The sequence below is a fragment of the Rhopilema esculentum genome, chromosome 13, assembly GCF_057945365.1.
Source record: "Rhopilema esculentum isolate cy_ngs chromosome 13, ASM5794536v1, whole genome shotgun sequence".
NCBI classification, from domain to species: Eukaryota; Metazoa; Cnidaria; class Scyphozoa; order Rhizostomeae; family Rhizostomatidae; genus Rhopilema; species Rhopilema esculentum.
The window spans coordinates 429,131-447,942 of NC_142827.1; the positions used below are offsets into that span (position 1 = coordinate 429,131).

At 40.1% G+C, this 18,812-nt stretch overlaps 1 protein-coding gene across 1 annotated transcript in view; it reads right to left on the bottom strand.

Annotated features, from left to right (window-relative positions):
- The window catches only part of LOC135691921 (uncharacterized), a 118,230-nt gene that overhangs the window by 60,620 nt on the left and 38,798 nt on the right, over positions 1-18,812 (bottom strand). Inside the window, exons 36-51 of the mRNA XM_065209923.2 lie at positions 17,930-18,573; positions 17,408-17,621; positions 16,970-17,116; positions 15,641-15,843; positions 15,078-15,323; positions 14,610-14,894; positions 13,742-14,233; positions 13,022-13,558; positions 10,630-10,891; positions 9,879-10,414; positions 9,423-9,681; positions 8,897-9,190; positions 7,932-8,499; positions 7,174-7,399; positions 5,463-6,967; positions 142-5,081 (exon numbers count right to left, since the gene is read on the bottom strand). Coding sequence (XP_065065995.2) covers positions 142-5,081; positions 5,463-6,967; positions 7,174-7,399; positions 7,932-8,499; positions 8,897-9,190; positions 9,423-9,681; positions 9,879-10,414; positions 10,630-10,891; positions 13,022-13,558; positions 13,742-14,233; positions 14,610-14,894; positions 15,078-15,323; positions 15,641-15,843; positions 16,970-17,116; positions 17,408-17,621; positions 17,930-18,573 — 11,358 coding nt within the window. The remainder of the gene's footprint in view (positions 1-141; positions 5,082-5,462; positions 6,968-7,173; positions 7,400-7,931; positions 8,500-8,896; positions 9,191-9,422; positions 9,682-9,878; positions 10,415-10,629; positions 10,892-13,021; positions 13,559-13,741; positions 14,234-14,609; positions 14,895-15,077; positions 15,324-15,640; positions 15,844-16,969; positions 17,117-17,407; positions 17,622-17,929; positions 18,574-18,812) is intronic.

Sequence of the window (18,812 nt, forward strand, 5' to 3'; positions counted from 1 at the left end):
CCTGCAAAAAAAGTCGTATGAGCCCTAAATATAATTGCAACGACAAAACCTGACAGCATTCACTGTTGCATAAGAGCTTATATATATTTGACTTCGCTCTCTTATATGTCTAATTGATAAAATAAGTGTTGATGAACAAACCTCCTGCGTTGCGACCACCTCCGGCCTCACCAGTCAAATCAGGGTGTAGTGATGACAACTCCCTATATTGATCTACAATTCTTCCACCACCGTATCCACAATGACTACCCCCGTCAGCAGAATGCGTGACAGAACTTTTGCTTATCATTCCTGATACATCAATCATAGCACCAGCATGCAAGATAATTTCGCCACTGTCTACGAAAAGTCGATGAGCACTTAGGACAGATCCAAAAAACATTTCCAGTGATGCAAGGGATATCGGAATCATTTGTTCGGCGGTATTCTCAAAATACAGCTTCGCACGATTTTGAAGGGTAACTTTGATAAACTTGTACTCGCCACGTTTCGACAAAACGACATACTTTCCGTCCTTGTACTGTGCAGTTCTGCCAGAAGCGGACAAAGTGGTCGTTTTTGTTTCGCCTATATTAAAGTCGAACACACCCGTAAGTGTACCAAGAAGCCTGTTGTCGCGCCCAAGGAATGTTACTTTGCTTGCTAACCGTACTTCGCCAAATTTATCAACGTGAAAACTGGCATGGACATCGCTAGACGCTTGCGTCTGTTCTAAACTAAGAATGACACCATCAGGAACGTGCAAAACACTTCTGTCGTCTGACTCAAAGCTCGTAATGTCTGCATTTTTGTCGCAATGAAGCACAACACCACCCTTCAGGACAACAATTTCAAAAGCATACTGGCTTACCGTTTGGTTCAGAAACAACTCAAAAGAATGATTTAAGTTTAATCGGTTCTGTATCAGTAACTTCTCTCTTTTGAAATAGTTGTTATGAATATCTTTAATGTAGGCAGTACCAGGTGAGCCACTGAACCCCCAAATAGAACTACTGTTAGCTTTTTTTCCTCCAGTTGCATCAACTATTCCCTTAAATGTAAATTGATCACTGACAATGATCGATATTCTCCCTCCTGAGCCACTACCCCCGAATCCTTTCCCTTCACCTCCAAGCGTTTGTATTGATCCAAGTCCAGTAAGCTTTGAGGTGACAATATGAATACTTCCTCCTGATCCGCCACCGGCATTTTCTGCACCTGGTGAGCCATCTGCTGACACTGTACCATCTACTAGCAAATTTACCGCTTCTATCATCAAAATTCCACCACCACTCCCACCTAAGGCCCCTCCGGAACTACCTCCACCGCTGCCATGGTTTTCCGCCTTGAAAAGAGACCCATATACAATTCGCGTTCCATTAGCGTTTCCTCCTGAGCCAGAAAACCCTCCATACGCTCCGCCAGCAGCACCCCAATTTACCACAGAAGTTCCACCCCCTGGACCTCTTCCCGCAGGAAATCCCTCACCATTTACAGAAATTCTGCCACCATAAGATATCACCAAACTGGGAGTCTTTAAAAGCAAATTTTTGCCTTCTAATAATCCGCCATATCCAAGAATTATGGATTCAGAGTTCACTTGAACTTTCTCGTCCAACGATGACTCAAATTTCAACTTCCCTTCGTTGAGAATAGCAATTGATCTAAAAGAGAAAGTCCTTGGTTTCCCTGTTGATATCCCTATACTGCCGGTTCTGGCAACAACAATATGACCTTGCTTGCCAGCTATGATATTTTCTCCGCCAATCACCCGACCCTCGATGTACAAAGAAGGTTTGTTTATCGTTTTTGTGACGAATAATCTTGTGGCTAAATACAAAGTTGCATTGAGTTTGACAGATAGCGAACATGGAAGCATAAAAGGTCGTTTAGAGAAAGCTTTCGATGTTTGAAGAAACACCTTCTGCCTTGGCATTATTGTAAGAAAACCACTGAAATCCCCTGAAACTTTGGAAAACTTAATAACAAGATCAGACGATGATGCAAATGTCAGCTTTCCCTCTCCCGAGATATCTAAATTCTGCAAGGTCATCGTCGCACTGTCAACCATAATCTTCGACTCGACATTTGACATTAAGCCATTATTGTTGATAAATGTTGAATTTACATCGACTCCAACTACTTTTTCGGATATGAAAATAGTCCCGGCCGCTCCTGTAAAAGCTCCTTTACCACCGTAGGCCGTTATCCGCCCCTTGAAATTCGTCCTATATTTTACGTTGAGAGAAATGCGTCCTCCTCCACCTCCGCCACATAGAGAGTTCCCACCATTAGCAGATATACTACCCTGTCCTGACAAAATCTCTGCTTCTATGAGCAAACTCCCACCACTACCACCACCTTGGCTACCGAAAGATGAAACTCCACTGACTGAAACATTTCCATTTAGCACAAGTGTTTTAGTAGTAATGAATAGAACGCCGCCTCCAAAACTTCCAGCAAGACTACCTGCAGATCCACCACTGCTTCCAAAGGCAGTTGGCCTCACTAATATACCATACGATTCACTAGTTAGAGCTCCACCCCCTTGGCCACCATGACTTCCACCAAACCCACAAGTTTTGTTACCAGATGAAATTTTAACAGACGTTTTATCATTGCCTAGTGCCTTGATCTCTGATTGGTTCTCCATCACTATTTTACTTGCTTTTATTGTCAAATCAAGTTCCGACATCGACTTCAAACGTGACCCACGGGCCATGGATAATGAAATAACATTTATTGTCACTTTTGGTGAGCTAAAACAGATTTCAGATGACACTGATAGAGTCAATCTTTCTATGTCCAGCTGATATGTGGACGAATGACCAATCCGTGATTCTTTGCTTAAAGAAATATTTGATTTATGCCCTATGTAAATGCTTTTCGTGATTAAATAGCTTTTCTGCAGCATACTTAAGCTTTTCAAAGACTGTACAACAAGACTTTCCGCTTGCAGCCAACCTGAAATTTGTTCAGATCCTGGTGAACTGAGTTCTAACTGACCAGAACAATTAAACATTGCATTTTCCCTCACATTTATGTTACAGTATAACTTCTGTCCTTCTGTTGAGTTTACAACAATCGAGGCGTTTGAACCAACATCCAAAAAGCAACCACTCTGTGTGCTTAGACGACTTGTTATTAAAGAGAAATTGTTGACCTTAAACGTCGTAGATCGTCCGAGTGATATCTCATCGAAAAAATATGATACACTATTTGCTGGTAAAGTTACAACCCCTGATTCGTTCAATAGCAAGCGTATTTTGCGAATTCCAGCCGTATTTACGAGCACTACGGTGCCTGGCTGTCCGTTGTGAAATGCACTGCCTCCATGAACAGAATATGATCCTTTGAATGCATCTCTTTCTGTGTAGACTGCTATTCTTCCTCCTCCTCCACCGCCTCCATTGCTGCCCTGGCCGGCACCCCCTTCGGCTCTAAACACCCCTCTACCCTTTATCCAATTAGCTATTATCAGAAGACTTCCACCGCTACCTCCACCAATACCATCACCACCATTTGCATCAATGACTCCATCATGTGTTATGCCACGTGATACATTAAGTACAAGTTGTCCTCCGCCTTTTCCAATCTCACCAGTAGCGCCTCCTCCTCCACTTTTGCCATGGGCTTTGGGTGTCATAACGTTGCCAAAAATACCATTTGCTACAGAAATTGAAGAAGCCCCTTTACCTCCTTGTCCGCCATGACTTGCTCCTGTATCTGTTGACGATAACCTTCGATTGGGTAGCGAATGTGGTAGAAGGCTGAGACGGCCATCAGTAAAGACTTTGATGTTACCAACTTCAAGTGTTGTTTCTTCGTAACCATTACTTTGAAAGGCAAATACAGCTTGTTGCTCTATCACCAGAGATGAGTACCTATACCTTCCTGGTGGCAAGGAGCATCTCTGGCCAACCAATAACGTGAACTCTTCGTAATTGCAAGTTATATTATAAACGATCTTCCATCTTGTTACTTCAACTAGGTAAGGCTCAATCATGTACCTGGTAACATTCCGAGTGTAGCTAACATTATGCCCTTCATGAATTTCCCAACCATCTTCTCTCACGACGTACGATACATTACGAGAATGAGTGACATTTGCCTGGTAGCTAACGTTTCGAGGATAATAGAACAACTTGCCTGTGCCACATGGATCGTAAACAACGTCTGAGGATATATTAACAATCTCGTGTCCGTGGGGGCAGCTTAAACGAGAAAGAGACGGGCCTCTACTTTGTTTTACAAACTTTTTTAACACCACAAGAGGTATAATAGGCGGAAAAACTGCAGAATATTGAAGTTCAAATTCGCCTACATCAAAATGTGTTCTGTCTTGTGATTCAGGAACCACTGACGCTCGGGATTCTACAACAAGCTTTTCAAATGAGAACCTAGAAATGGAGATATCCTTGTAACTTGTAAAGCCAGGATGTTTTACCTGAAGCTGACTGTATGGATGCAGAATGAAAGAGGCAGCGCCTACTAACTGTCCAGCTATGTGCAACTTAGTAAATGGTTTCAAGCTGAATACATTGGGAACCTGAAGCAGTGCACCAGGAAGCACTCGCAGTGATAATGGAAGCTCGTAGCTGATATCCCCTCTATATGCAACATAAAGCTGGCGACCATCTTGCAGCGACAGTTCACTCTGTGGGTCTCCTAACAGAGCATCAATAAAAAGGGTACGTTTGGATACGGCTGGGCACGCTTGCATACTTAATCTTCCTCTGTTCAAGACTGTCAATTTTGAAAGTTCAATGCTTGATCCTGAATCACATGCAATAACGGTTTCTTCCACATTACTTTTTGAGTATCCATTAACTATTATGCTTCTCTTACCATTGGCATTTTCATACAATATTCCACTTCCTCCTGCATTCATAACTCCTTCACCTCCTTTTAAATCATAATCCGGGATGCCTCCTTTTGTTGAGTATTGCAATGACAAAAGCCCCGCACTCCCACCGCCGCTGCGCGTATAACCATTTCCTCCCCCAATCGAGATGCGACCTGAACCAAGAAGCTTTGTAGCGATTATCCAAATACTTCCTCCTGACCCACCGCCATCGCCAGGATGTTGCCCGCTGTTTCCTCTAAGAAAGCAAATTCAAAAAAATAATGTAAGTAGTTTATTTTCTGTGTATTGGAATGCCAGTACAGTTTTTCATTATTATCGAAATTTGTACAAACATCGGCGGCATAACACTCTGCATTGGTCCGCTTCTTCTTGTCATTTTGAAATTCTATATTCCGAAAAACTTCTTTATGACATTAAATATCATCGAAAGATTTAACAGAGGCCATGCACAGTATTCAACGAAACGGAATGCAATTCGCAAGGGTTTTTATTTGAAGGATAAATGTGATAGCTTGGTTTTATCTAACGAACTTTAACGAAGTCGAATCAAAAGCACCAAATACGTATTATTAATGAATTTACCTACATTCGCTCAGCTGACAAGCCTTAGACTTACCTTGCTGAAATTGCTCCATCTAAACTTAATTCAACGGTGAAAATCCTAATAATGCCACCTCCTTCTCCTCCGCCAGTGGCAGCACTTATTCCTCCGCCACCAGAACCCGCCTTTCCAGGTTGAAATATATTTCCATAGGGAGCAGCATGTGATACGCTGGAAGGGCAAGCTCCAAATCCAGCATGGCTGCCTCCACAGCTTTCCTCTCCTCGGCTGTCTGTTGGACCAGCTCCTTCGCCTCGCATCTTCGGGAAGCCACCATAATCCACGGAAATAACTGCTGAATCTCTTACGGCCATTGTTTGTGCTTCAATGTCTAATGATCGGCCTGAGATAGTCCCTCCTGCTTGCATATCTAAAATTCCTGCCTTTATTTTAAACAGATTCATGGACGTGCTTGGCCCAACAATCACACCCCCTGGGAATATACTAAGCTTTGTTAGATCGAACCCTGAATCTCCAGAAAGATAGAAGCTGATCCTAGCATTCAAAGACACACGAAGTTCACCGGACGACACCGTCAGTTCTCTGACTCCAATAAGAGCACCTTCAAGATACAAATCATTATTGTGGAAAATGACCTTTTCGGGTAGTTGAAAAACGCCATTTGGGTAAACCTGCAAATTGGCAGGGACATACAAGTCTGATTGCTTAATAATGATAAGTTGTTTGGCCAGTGTGTGCAAGTAGCCAAAGCTTTGGCCTTCGTATGTGCTAATCAACTGATGTAAAATGATAACACTTGAGACTCCCTGTTTGTTTTGCTCAAACACTACGTGAGATGAACCTCCCAACTTGAATACATTAAAGCTATATTCCGTATAATAGTCAGTGCGAGACAAGCCTATGACCTCACTTGCATACAATGCTCTGTTTCCGTCATTGCTAGCAGGGACCCAAGTCCTCGCAGCATCTGTAGAAAGCCTAGAGAAATCTTTGATCCTTGCAGATGAGGGTTTGCGGCCCCGGTTCGAAATGGTGAGATTGTTTTCCCCTGTCTTTGAATTAATAACGACAATAGTGCCAGCTGCACCACTTTCGTGTGCTGAATAACCGCCAAATGCAACTAGACTTCCTTCAAATGTGTTTCGTTCTGCAAAATGCAAAGCGATCCTGCCTCCACTTCCACCTCCACTTAAGATATCTCCTCCACCACCGTTGGATGAGACACTGCCGGACCCTTCCAAAGTCTTACAGTCAATCCAAACACTGCCACCACTCGCGCCGCCATTTGGAGAACCAAGAACTGCACTTCCAGACTGACCGTTCACTTTAATGTCGCCATCAAGTTTAAAAGAGAGGCATTGGACACGCAAAACCCCTCCACCTGCAGTTTTCAAGCCTCCTCCACTGCTTCCAAATTGGCTTGGCTGTTTAAGGCTATTGTAGAAACTGCCTCGTATCTCCTGCATATTCCCTTTACCACCGAATCCACCATGGCCTGCACCTGAAGCCCCGTGAGAGTTAACAATTCCTGCTCCCAAACCAGCACCATTCACAGCACTCTGTGGAAGTGTAAATGAAGCTCATTATTCAAATCTTTATCAGCTAAATCGATAACATAGAACGGGCTATGCAAATAAAACTGTTTTCAATAAAATTGACCTTATGATGGATACATTTTGTACTTAAAGGAAAACGGCAATTTGAAAATTTGACACTAGAGTGAGAGAGCATTTCGTTGCTATGTAAACAGCCAACAAAAACTCACTTTAAAGCTTAAGTCGAGCAATCCTGACTGAGCTATCTCCACATTTTTTGCTGTTAAATGAAGTCTTGTTGCAACTACACGACCTCCGGTTTGTATTGAAAAATTTGTAATGTTGATGAAAATTCCATGCTTATCTGACTCAAGAAGCATTGTTCCACCACCAAGGACGTTAACGGAACTAAGACGTATCTTTCTTGACTTCACCCCACTTGGGTCAATCATTTCTCTGCAACGAAAAAAGATTTCTTTTTCAAGCCATAGACTTAAATTCCAAAAAAGTTATATAACGATATTAGAAAATTTACGAAGAATCTCCAACCATTTGAGGAAATATATTGGAATTTGCTCTTAAACTAATATCTGCGGATTTTCGTCAGGTTTCTGAAATCTTTTGCCATTATTCGATGAAAAATATCACGAAGAACCAAACTATTTTCTTAAAAAATTGATGTATGAATGACAAACCAACATTTAAAACAAAAACTAGTAATATTATGGGCGACTCTTTGTCAATACCTCCTTTATTTTATTTTGCCTAGATACAAATGAAGTCTGCAACTTGCTTTGCTTTCACTTTGCTACTATGTTTCTTGATGTAAATGAGACTGATCATTTCCATGCTCTAAATAGCTATATACAGTACACACAGTTTACATATATGCGGGGGTTTTGCTGTTTGTAGATGTGAAAGCCCTTGTATCTACCATGAAAAACGAAACAGCACAAGGAATTGGTTCTCATTGTGAAAATAAGCTTACCGCACGGTGAAAGACCCTTCTGGGCCAATTGTCACATTTTCTGCTCCACGTATTCTTCCAGCCACGACAATTCCGATGCGATTTATGTTCAATCCAGGAGGGAGTATGACATCACCAAACTGTTGAATGTTCAGGCCCCAAAGAAGTTCCTGGTTAATTCCATTTCCTTTCGTCATATCAATCTCTTGGTACTTGAGGATAAACAGCATTCCAGTTCTGTCACCGCGGATGGCCCCAACGTGCCACGTAAGCATAGAATTAGGTAATTCCGTCTTCGCTGCAAGTTTCCCTCCTCCGCGGATATCAAGTTCATCAAAAATCACTGACCCAACGTCCGAAGATGCGAAGATCCAAGTCATTTTCGTCATTTCAGAACGGTCTGCAATTGATGTTGCCTGTTCAATTTTGTTGTCAATTAACAGCTTCGACTTGTTCTTCCCTACGTCCATCAGGTATACAGTACCTGCTCCAGCAGGATATTGCTTGCTTTCTCCACCAAGAACAATATATGAGCCAGCAAAAGATGAATTCTTGTAATTGATAGCAATGCGTCCTCCGCCACCAGCACCTGAACGAAAGAATACCTTTCTCTCAATCAGTCATTACTTAATAAATGTACTAACAGCAATATAGCTCTCAAAATTTTCAGAAATTCATGCTAGGCTTAAAAATTCAGAAACAATATATGATTTAAAAACTTTTTGAAAATTAATCTTCAGTCATCAATATTTGTGGAGCATCTTACGAAATAGCATGAGAATTCATAAAAAAGGATACATTGATCATTCAAGACTGACGAGGAATACCTAATTTAAGAAGCTCTTCTTGGTTATTAACCTTATACAAAACACAATTTGTTTTTCAAGTCATTTTTAGTTTGATGTGCCTAACCCGTCAAAGGCTGTAGTCAGATATTTACTTTTTCGCAGATAAAGAATAATACAGTTTCTTTGCGAAACACATACCATATGAATCTGCACCGCTCCCTCCCTTTGCTGACACTGTTCCTCTTCCTGATAAAATGGCTGCGACCAAGTATATACTGCCTCCACTTCCCCCAGGCGACTGTCCGTTGGCAACAATAGACCCATCAACATGCATGGTTTCACTAGCGTTTAACTTGATAATGCCTCCTCCTGTAGAGTTACCGTTACCACTTCCAAATGAAGATGGTTTGTTTACTGTTCCGTATGTATTATCAACTGCAAACGAGCCGTGGATCTGGCCACCACTGCCAGCATGAGTAGCGCCATTTCCACCTTAAACAAACATGCAACATGAAAGAGCAATGAGAAATTAAATTTCTTTCTCCGGCTTATTTCAGATACCAAACTATTCCAATAAGATAAAACTTGCAGCGTGGTAAATCATTAAACATACCTAAAAAATGTTTATGAAATATTTATAAAAAAGGAAAAAAGTTGCCTTGAACAAAATTAAAAGAAAGTTGAGTTGAACAAAATTAAAAGAAATTTGAAGAACATATCATACCTAAACCGACACCTTTGCCATTTTTTAGGCCACCTCCATTTGCAGAAATCTCACCAGAACCATCAACCGTTAAAGACTTTGAGTTTATTTCAAGCCAATTTGCAAGGACCTTGCCACCAGGAAGAATTCTGAGTGAATCTGAAACGGTCAACTTTAGTGCAGGATTCAGTAGAGAAACCGTCGCGTTTGATTGGATTGTGCCGCCGATAGTAAGTGATCTTAAGCTGAACTCTTTCGCCTGCATCCCAAAGCTTGATGCCTAAACAAAGCAAACATAAGAATCGAAAAGGCCAAGAAACAAACTCTTATATTAATACAATTATAATTTTGGCTTACGAATTATTATAATACCTAATAGTCACACACTTTTACAGTAAAAGCAAATATGTACTCCAATTTACAAGGGTTTTTTTTCTAGACAAAATTGCTTTAACATAAACATAAGAGGCTATATACCTTGTCACCAAGCAGGACGCGTACACCCGGACTGACAACCAAATCCTTTATCCCAGTTATCGTTCCTTCAATGCTGACATCTTCATTTGCAAGTGAATCCAGAGTTATCGATTCAGGCAGCCCGATGTTGCCATTTTTGTAAACCCTAAATGATGCTGGAAACAACTGGCTTGATTTGTGAACAGTGAGATTCACACCGGAGGACACGTGGATCTGGCCCGTGAAATCGCCATCAAGCAGGCTGGTAAAGATATTTAAACTCGCGGCCTCAGCTATTGAAAATGCAAGATGGGCTCGCCCTTTTAAAGAAATTCTCTCAAGCAAAATACTATCGGCATTTTGAACAATGAGCCATGTTTTGCCTGTATCATTTCCTGTGTCGCTGGAGCTCGTCAAATACACCGTTGAAGGTTGCTGGTTTTTGTTGTCAATTATCAACTGTCGTTGCAATTTCGAATCATTTCCGAATTTGATGTACACTGTGCCAGCTCCCCCTGATTCTGACTGCCCTGATCCACCATACGCAGTGTAGGCACCTACACATCAAATACAATGCTTATTAAACCGTTCATCATATCACTTGGATTTAACAAGGAAATCAATGAACAGTTCATCTTAAAGTGCAAAGATTATCTTTAAAGCATTTAAAAGGAAATATCTATAAACTGAAATGATCAAACAAAAGATATTTGCAAGACAGTCAATAAAACAGTAACAAGCGAATATATTTTCATCCTATGAAAAATCTTACCCGTGAAAAGGAACGTTTTTGTATGAATTGCTATTCTTCCACCGGCTCCTCCGCCTGCGCTACCAGTCACAGATGAAGCGCCACCGTCAGCTGTGAGTTTTCCCTTTCCCTGAAAAGATTTGCTCCTCAAATTGATACTTCCCGCACTTCCTCCTGCACTTCCAGCGTTAGTTCCACTGCCACCACTCACATCGATTGATCCATCGAGTGTCAGAGACTCAGAGACGTCCAGAGTAACCACACCCCCGCCAAAACCACCCACCTGAAAATGGACAATTTCATTTCATTATCATTTTAAATTTATTTATACAGGGTAACAATTCAGTGTAGAAACCTGTTTTACAATTGGCCCTATGAAAAAATACCTAATAATACCGAGTTATTTTAATTGAATATAAAAATACAATATAATACAAGCCAAAAGAATAGAAAGGAAGACAGAGAAACGGAGAGAAGGGCGAATTTGTCCATGTTAGAGACCCTTGTAAGTTTTAAGTCTCGATTTACAACAATGGATGGAGGATGCCGATTTTGATACTAAGTCAAGATCATTCCAAACTTTTGCACCACGAAAAGCAAAGGATTTTTGTCCGTAGGATTTTCTCATTCGGGGTATTAGCAGGTCAGTCTTTGAGTTACGAAGGCCGCAATTATGGCAATCTGACAGTTTAGAAAAGCACCCACTAAGGTATTCTTGGGCTAGATTGTTAAGCCATTTAAAGGCCAAAGTTGAAGTTTCACGGTGAAGAAGTGTCTCGACTGTAGACCAATCTAAAACTTGAATCAAAGGTGCTGCAGATGTCCCAAGTCACTGCTTGTTACTATTCTTGCTGCCCAGTTTTGGAGATTTTGTAATTTATCCAACTTGGTGGTTCCACAGGAGCCCCATACGGAGCAACAGTATTTAAGATGAGGCTCCACTATACCCTTATAGCTATCATTTAGTGTGCTAGTTGGAACATATCGCTTAGGGTATTTTAACAGACCAAGAGCCCGCAAAATCTTAGTTTGGATGTTCTTGATTTGGCTATCCCATTTTAGATTATCATCAATCATTATGCCAAGATATTTAGTTTCGTTCACAAACCCAATTATCATTGCTTGAGTTTTAATAACGTTCAATGAGAGTTTATTCCCGCGAAGCCATTCATTGAGACTTGCAAGTTCTGCATTGACAATAGCATTCAAATCCTCCATATTATCAGAGGCGTAACATATGGTTGTATCATCAGCAGCAGCAAAAAATAAGTCATCTATTCTTATGAGTTCCTACAGGCATTTGCGGGATAAGGTTAAAAATCTCAACAGACAACTGAAGAGAGACTTTTTCTTTTAATAAAATTGCTTCTTATAGAGACAGTTTAACGCACTCTTGGAGTACCATTAATCAACTGCTCAATAAGAGATCCAAAACAACAAACATCGACAGCGTAGAGGTAGATGACCATGAGATCAATGAACCAGCTGAAGTCTCACGAGCTATGAATGATTTTTTTTGAAGTGTCGGCTAAAAGCTTTGAGATAAGATACCACCGCAACCTAACCCACTTCTGTCTAACGAGTACACGATTAATGAGAACATTAACAATTTTGAGTTTAATGCCATTGATGCTGCAAATGCAGAAAGAGCCCTTGGTAAAATGAGGAAATCATTTGGATTTGGGTCTGACGGCATAGCCAGTTATTTTATCAATGTTGCTTTTCCTATAATTTCACAATCTCTTTGCAGTATCTTCAATTTTCTATTAATACCGGAGAATTTCCTGATAGTTGGGAAACTGCAGGGGTTGCGCCTACTTTCAAGAGTGAAGAGCGTAACGATCGGTCTAACTACAGACCCATGTCCGCTCTTCCTATTGTATCCAGGCTGTTTGAAAAACTAGTATATGATCAGCTATATAATGACCTTGATAGAAACAAACATCCGTACATGCATCAGTCGAGCTTTCCAGCTTTACACTCGGTCGTAACATGTTTGCTTAAATCCACTCATGACTGGTACGTTAACATCGATAATAGTAAAGTCAACGCTGTATTCATTGATCTAAGAAAGGCGGGTCGACACTGTTGATCATGATATACTCTTAGCAAAAATGCTTCACTATGACATCAAAGGCATGAAACATGATTGGTTACGTTCCTATTTAAATAATCGTGAGCAGTTCTGAAATTTCAATGGTGTCTTCTCTGAAATTCAGGCCATAGAAATAGGAGTACCACAGGGTTCATGCCTCGGACCTCTCCTCATTTTATTGAAAAATAGATGATCTGCCCTTTGCACTGAAAAAACCCATGCTACAATATACAACAAGAAAGCGTTATTGAAATTGAATCATTTACAGTCGTCAAGAGGGATTCAAAGTATCGTGCTACTATTTTCAAAATAACGGACCTGTCGTTTCAGTCCATAGCCACCTCCACTTCCATACTGACCAGGAACCATGAAAGAGCCATAGGCTTTCCCTGCTGTCTGGTGGTCCTTGCCAGCCCCTCCAGAGCCTCCATGTCCTCCACCAGACGGGCCTCCGGACAATGACCCGACTCCTTTTCCAGGGCCTGCACCGCTGGCATGCCCCCGTCCTGCCGCTGTTATCAGACCAGCCACATCTACGGATAAATCCTTGGCACTGATTGACACAGAGCTTATATTAAGAATACCGCCAGAATAGATGTGAAGATCATTTTGAATTGTGAAGTTTAGGGTTACAAGTGATAATGAAAGTACTTGAGATAGCGTGCCGCCATTGTGTATTTCCAATGAATTAAGCCATAGTAACTTAGCCTCGTTTGAATTGATATGCGCAGTGTCGTAAATTAGCAGCTGAGCATTATGCAAAATCTGTAGATCAGCCACGTTGACTAAAGATCCTTCAAGAATGTAATCAGCCTGTTGAAGCCTTGAGCGCTTCGGAAGAGATACGGTTGCTCCCTGGCAAAAAAGAAAGGAATATACAGAAGACGCCAAATATAAAATCTTATACTAAACAATAAAACCAACATATAACCTATTCTAATTTTGAAAGATGGATTCGTTACCTATGATTGATATCTCATCCATGTAAGCAATCGAAAATGACTCCCAGTACATTGAAAATAGAATTGAAATACTTACCTGATATGCAAAAATAGAGGCTGCAACGATCGAGTTAGGAAATGATTGCAGAACCATTCGCTGCCTTTTTGCTGCGTGAAGAGTGCCTGTATAATCACCGACAAGCTTTCCAAAAGTTACGGTCTTCAGTGATGAGGTATTACTTGTAAATGCAAGATCTGCGTTGCCTCTCAACTGAATTTCATTAACTTTTATTTGGTCGTCATCAAGAACTAGCCATGTTCGTGCACTGTCTTGCGTAAGATCATGGGCGTCATACGAAGGACTTTTTCTTCCAATTTTTATTACAATCTCGTTGAGAGAAGACCAAACGCTTTCAGTCTTTATTGATAAGTGAAGTCGGCTAACCGTGTCTTCAACTCGAACTTTGTGAAAATTATAAACTGATGGAAAACAATCTCCGATGGGAAGGTATCCATTGGTTTTGTTCACAATACCCTCCGAGCCTTGACTACTCACGAAAACACTGCTCTGGTTGCCATGACGACAATTCTATAAGGACGAATAAGTTATCTTAAAAATGTTTATAACCCGCATCGGCATAATTCTTTGATTTTGAAACACTTGAAATAATAGGTTTAAAATTAAAACAGTTCCATGCAAATATGTTTGTTAAGAAGCCGAAAAATTGTTAGTGGCCTAAAACCCATTTTGGTACGATCAGTGCAAGCCAGAATTTTTTTCAATTTACGTGATGTTTAAAATTTTACAAACTACAGAATGGTACAGAGTGGCATTATTATTCTTCACCTGTGATATTTTCCAAATTAGTCATTTCCAAAGGGTTAAACTTAATAAAAGTCAAAACTTTGATACAGTGATTAAGGACATAAAAAATATGCGGAATAGAGGCAATACAATAACATACCGGGTAAATTTCCAGATGATTCACATAAAGTGGTTTGGGAAACTGCACAGTCAGGTCAACGAGTCTCGCAGAAGATGCGTAGCTTGTGTCCAGTTTTCCATCAAACAGATTTGCCAATGGAAAGTAAATATAGTGGTACTTCTTTTTAACTAACCAAATCTCCCATTCCCAATAAGAAATGTAAGCGGTCGGTTGATTTGCCGAAACTGAGACGCCAGAGCGAGTGGAAAGAGACTGACTGCTTGATTGTCCTCCTTCAAAAATGGCAACATCCAACTTCTCGACCTTGAAAATAACAAAAGAAAAACTACATATTAGCAACTAGTAAAATACGTTCAAGGAAGCGAGATCAGAAGAACCCATATACAGAAACTACAAAAAAAATATCAGTTATCTTTAACAATAACAATACTAGTAAACAACAAGAAAATGTCACTGAATATTGAAGCTACAAAATTTCAAACAAACCTCGTTTATTCGCCTTGTAGATGGTTTTCTGTTGTTGTTGTCAATCTTCAAGATTCCATACGAGGTTTTGTTTTCAGATATTCCTTCGAAATAGGCTGTTCCAGCAGCCCCATACTCACGTATACCAAATCCACCACGAGACAGAACTGAGCCTGAGAATTCATCCTTTGAATAATAAATAGCAACTCTTCCACCAGCCCCGCCTCCACCACCATGATTCCCTTTGTATCCATCACCACCATTGACCTACAACAACAGCGACAGAAAGAAAATCTTCAAAATCAGCAATAGAATGCAAAAAAGTTCTTTAAAGCCAAAGCATTAATCATAGAATCATATTATAATATCCCTAATGAATTCACTTTCAAAGGACTTGTCAATGTGAGGCTAGTGTGCTTGATTTTTTTAACACTAGGGATCATTCCTGCAATGCAAAAACACCTAATTACCTGAACTGCAACTAATTACCTGAACTTCAACTAATTACCTGAACTTCAACTAATTACCTGAACTACAACTAATTACCTGAACTATAACTAATTACCTGAACTGCAAATAATTACCTGAACTGTGCCTGTTCCACCGAAAGCATTCGTTTCGATTAGAATACTGCCTCCACTGCCACCACCAGATCCCACACTCGAAGAAGACATGCCATTAGATTTCAAGTCACCATTGATAGTCAACGTGTTGTTAATCTTTAAATATAGGATGCCTCCACCTGCTCCTCCAGACTTCCCATTAATCCCTGCACCACCTTGGCTTCCTAAAATATAAAATTTTTGTTTGATAGAAAACCGCGACAGCTAGGGTAGAACAACCTATACTTGCATCAATTTAAGCTATTCACTTTGTTTATAACAAATAATTTTCTCAAAAAATATAGCGAATGGCAAGCAATCATGTAGGACAGCAAAATGAAACCATGTTTTCAATGCCCCATGGCTTAACCCCAAATGCTAGCTTCCCTCGCACTGTCAATCCAATCCTTATAGAGTCTTAGCGATAAAAAAATGTCAATAAACTTGCTAATGTAGTTCTTTCTAAAATATTTGTCGTCCACTAATGAAGCTATACAGAAGATGTCATTTCTTCTTACACTAGGGAAAGAGTCGCAAGCTTTTTGGCCGACCGAAAGGTTGGTCCACATAAATGCCCAGCTTATCTTAAACTACCCTGTAACACCATCTTGCAATTTGAAAGACAGATTAAAAAGGCCATCGCAAAATGCTTCTTTGCTGTCAGTCCTCGCATTGTTTACAGCACTGGGAGAGCCTTTCCATCTATTCGAAAGGATTGCGAAAAGAAAAAGCTTTTAGTATGTTGTAAAAATGGGTATATTTGCACCATCTTGTTCATTTGGATCCTTATTCTGACGTTTTGTACTCTGAGGAGTGTCAGACGAAAAAGCTTTTGATATGTAGGAAAATGTTTGCTTTTTTCAACGTCATTTTTAAAATTTTGTACCGCAAAATAATTTTTCACATTTAACAAACATAATGCACTATTAAACAACTGGTCCAGTTAAGAGGTAAGTTGAGGACGGCGAGCTTCCCTTCATCATTTCTCAATTTATGTTGGGTTAACCGGGTTGTATCTAAATTGATCACCGCTCGTATTTCCAAGTCTATTGTAAGAGACGCCCCTCAAAGAGCACATTTTTCTCAAAGATGAATTCAGAAATCAAAAACTAATGAGCTGAATCTCAAAAATATGTATACATGCTAATGGAATAAAATGCATCCATTGCTTACATTCCTTAACAATTTTCGGCTTTGCCACTTTTTGACTTTGCCGAAACCTGCAGTTACTTGAAAAAGAATCAGAGGAAGCAAATGATAGAATGAACTGGGCGGAAAGGGTGGGAATTTAATGACATGCAAACAACTAACCGAATTCTCTTGGTTTCTTGAAAGATCCATACGCTTTGGCAGTCCATTGTTGATTCTCAGATCTCCCTCCACCCCCACCGTGGCCTCCACCTGTCGCGCTACATGCTCGACCCCCTGATAAGGGGCAATCTTGGCCAGGTCCCATTCCTGAAAAATGATCAGCAACTGTTTTGAAAAATTTGATAATATCATTTTTTCAAGTGGAAACCAAACAGGCAGTGCAATTGGCTTCAAATGACTGAACAAAAATACTTTGCAGGTAAGCAAATCTGACCTTTTTTAAATTTATAAAGGATTTTTCTGGATGTAAGAGAACTTTATCTAGCTCAAGGATATCTGTTTCACATCTTTCTCGTCTTATTCTAGAATTGGTATCTATTCTTTACTAGACTAATTAGTATTTGATCTTGCATGCACCTGGCCTAAACTGAAACGCACCTTTACCAAGAAAAGGGTGTTGATGCATCGATGCTTCTATGGTTCCAGAAGAATCCAATATCAAAGTATCGACAAACATCTCAAGATGGGTTGCAGTAATTCTCCCTCCACCAAGTACTCGTACTGTTTTGCCAACAAAAGAGCGAGGAACTTTCTCATTTGAAACGACCAGAGATCCGTTGTTTCGCACTTCTATCTTCTCGAATTTGAATATCTTCAAAAAGAAAAGGTCTTAGCCAGCAAATTTCCACTGTTAAGATCGTTTATTAACAGTCTCAAAATCAAAATTCTAAGAACAACAATGCATAGAGCTTTCATTAAGGTTAAACGCGTGAACAAAGACAAATTTCCAATGATGAATATTGAATTCAGAATTTCAGAAATTCATTTCTATCAATAGCCATCTGACAATTATTTCCAACAGCTCTCTTTAATAGAAATAGCGGAAATATATACAGGCGCGTTGTAAATATAGGCGTATTTACAAAAAGTAAAAATGAATAAAAATCAATAGAGACATACCCTGGTTGGGTTTTCATTTCGATCTATCATATCTTTCATTTCAACAAGACCGTTTTTTTCAACCACAATATTTTCACAATTCTCCAAAACACCATCAAGTACCATTCTCACCCCAGCAACAGTTAAATTTCCCTGCAGACTGACTTTCCCCCCTGGGTAAACAGCTAGCCCCATAAGTAAAGGTGATTCCTTTGACAGCAAACTTTGATTTTTCCCAATAAACAGTTGCCCAGAGCGATCTCCTTTTAGATTGCCAAACGTTATATTCACTTGGCTTAAAGGCTGCTTTGGATTAACCATCGCTAAACGCGCTCCTCCGTAAACTTGCAGCTCATCAATTTCTAAATTGGCGTCTTTGAAACTGTTGGTCAGTGTCACCCAGGCAACAGCAGGCGCATTGCTCATATTCATATATGTCTCACGTATATCAAAGAATCTGTCTCTAGGATACTTATTGTTGTTATTTGCATAAAGAGTTCGATTCGGTGTAAATGGTAGACTAGAGTTAATGGGAAACTTTTCAAGATACACTGTTCCAGCCCCACCATTTTCAAACAGGCTGCTACCACCTGCTGACAAGTATCGTCCGGTGAAATCATTCAGGCCATAATGAATGCTGACACGACCAGCCGCGCCACCTCCTCCTGCAATATAACATACTCGGAATTACACGATGAGATATTTTTCAATTGGAGATTCATGGTTTATTGCTAGAACGTAATACTGCTAAAAGTACAGCTGCCCTAAATTTATACTGCACAAAAGTAATATTGCTCAAAAGAAATATGGATCAAAAGTAACATCACTCAAAAGCAATGTCAAAAGAAATAACAATATCAAAGTCGAAAGTGATAGTGTTACAAAGTAATCGTGCTTAAAAAGT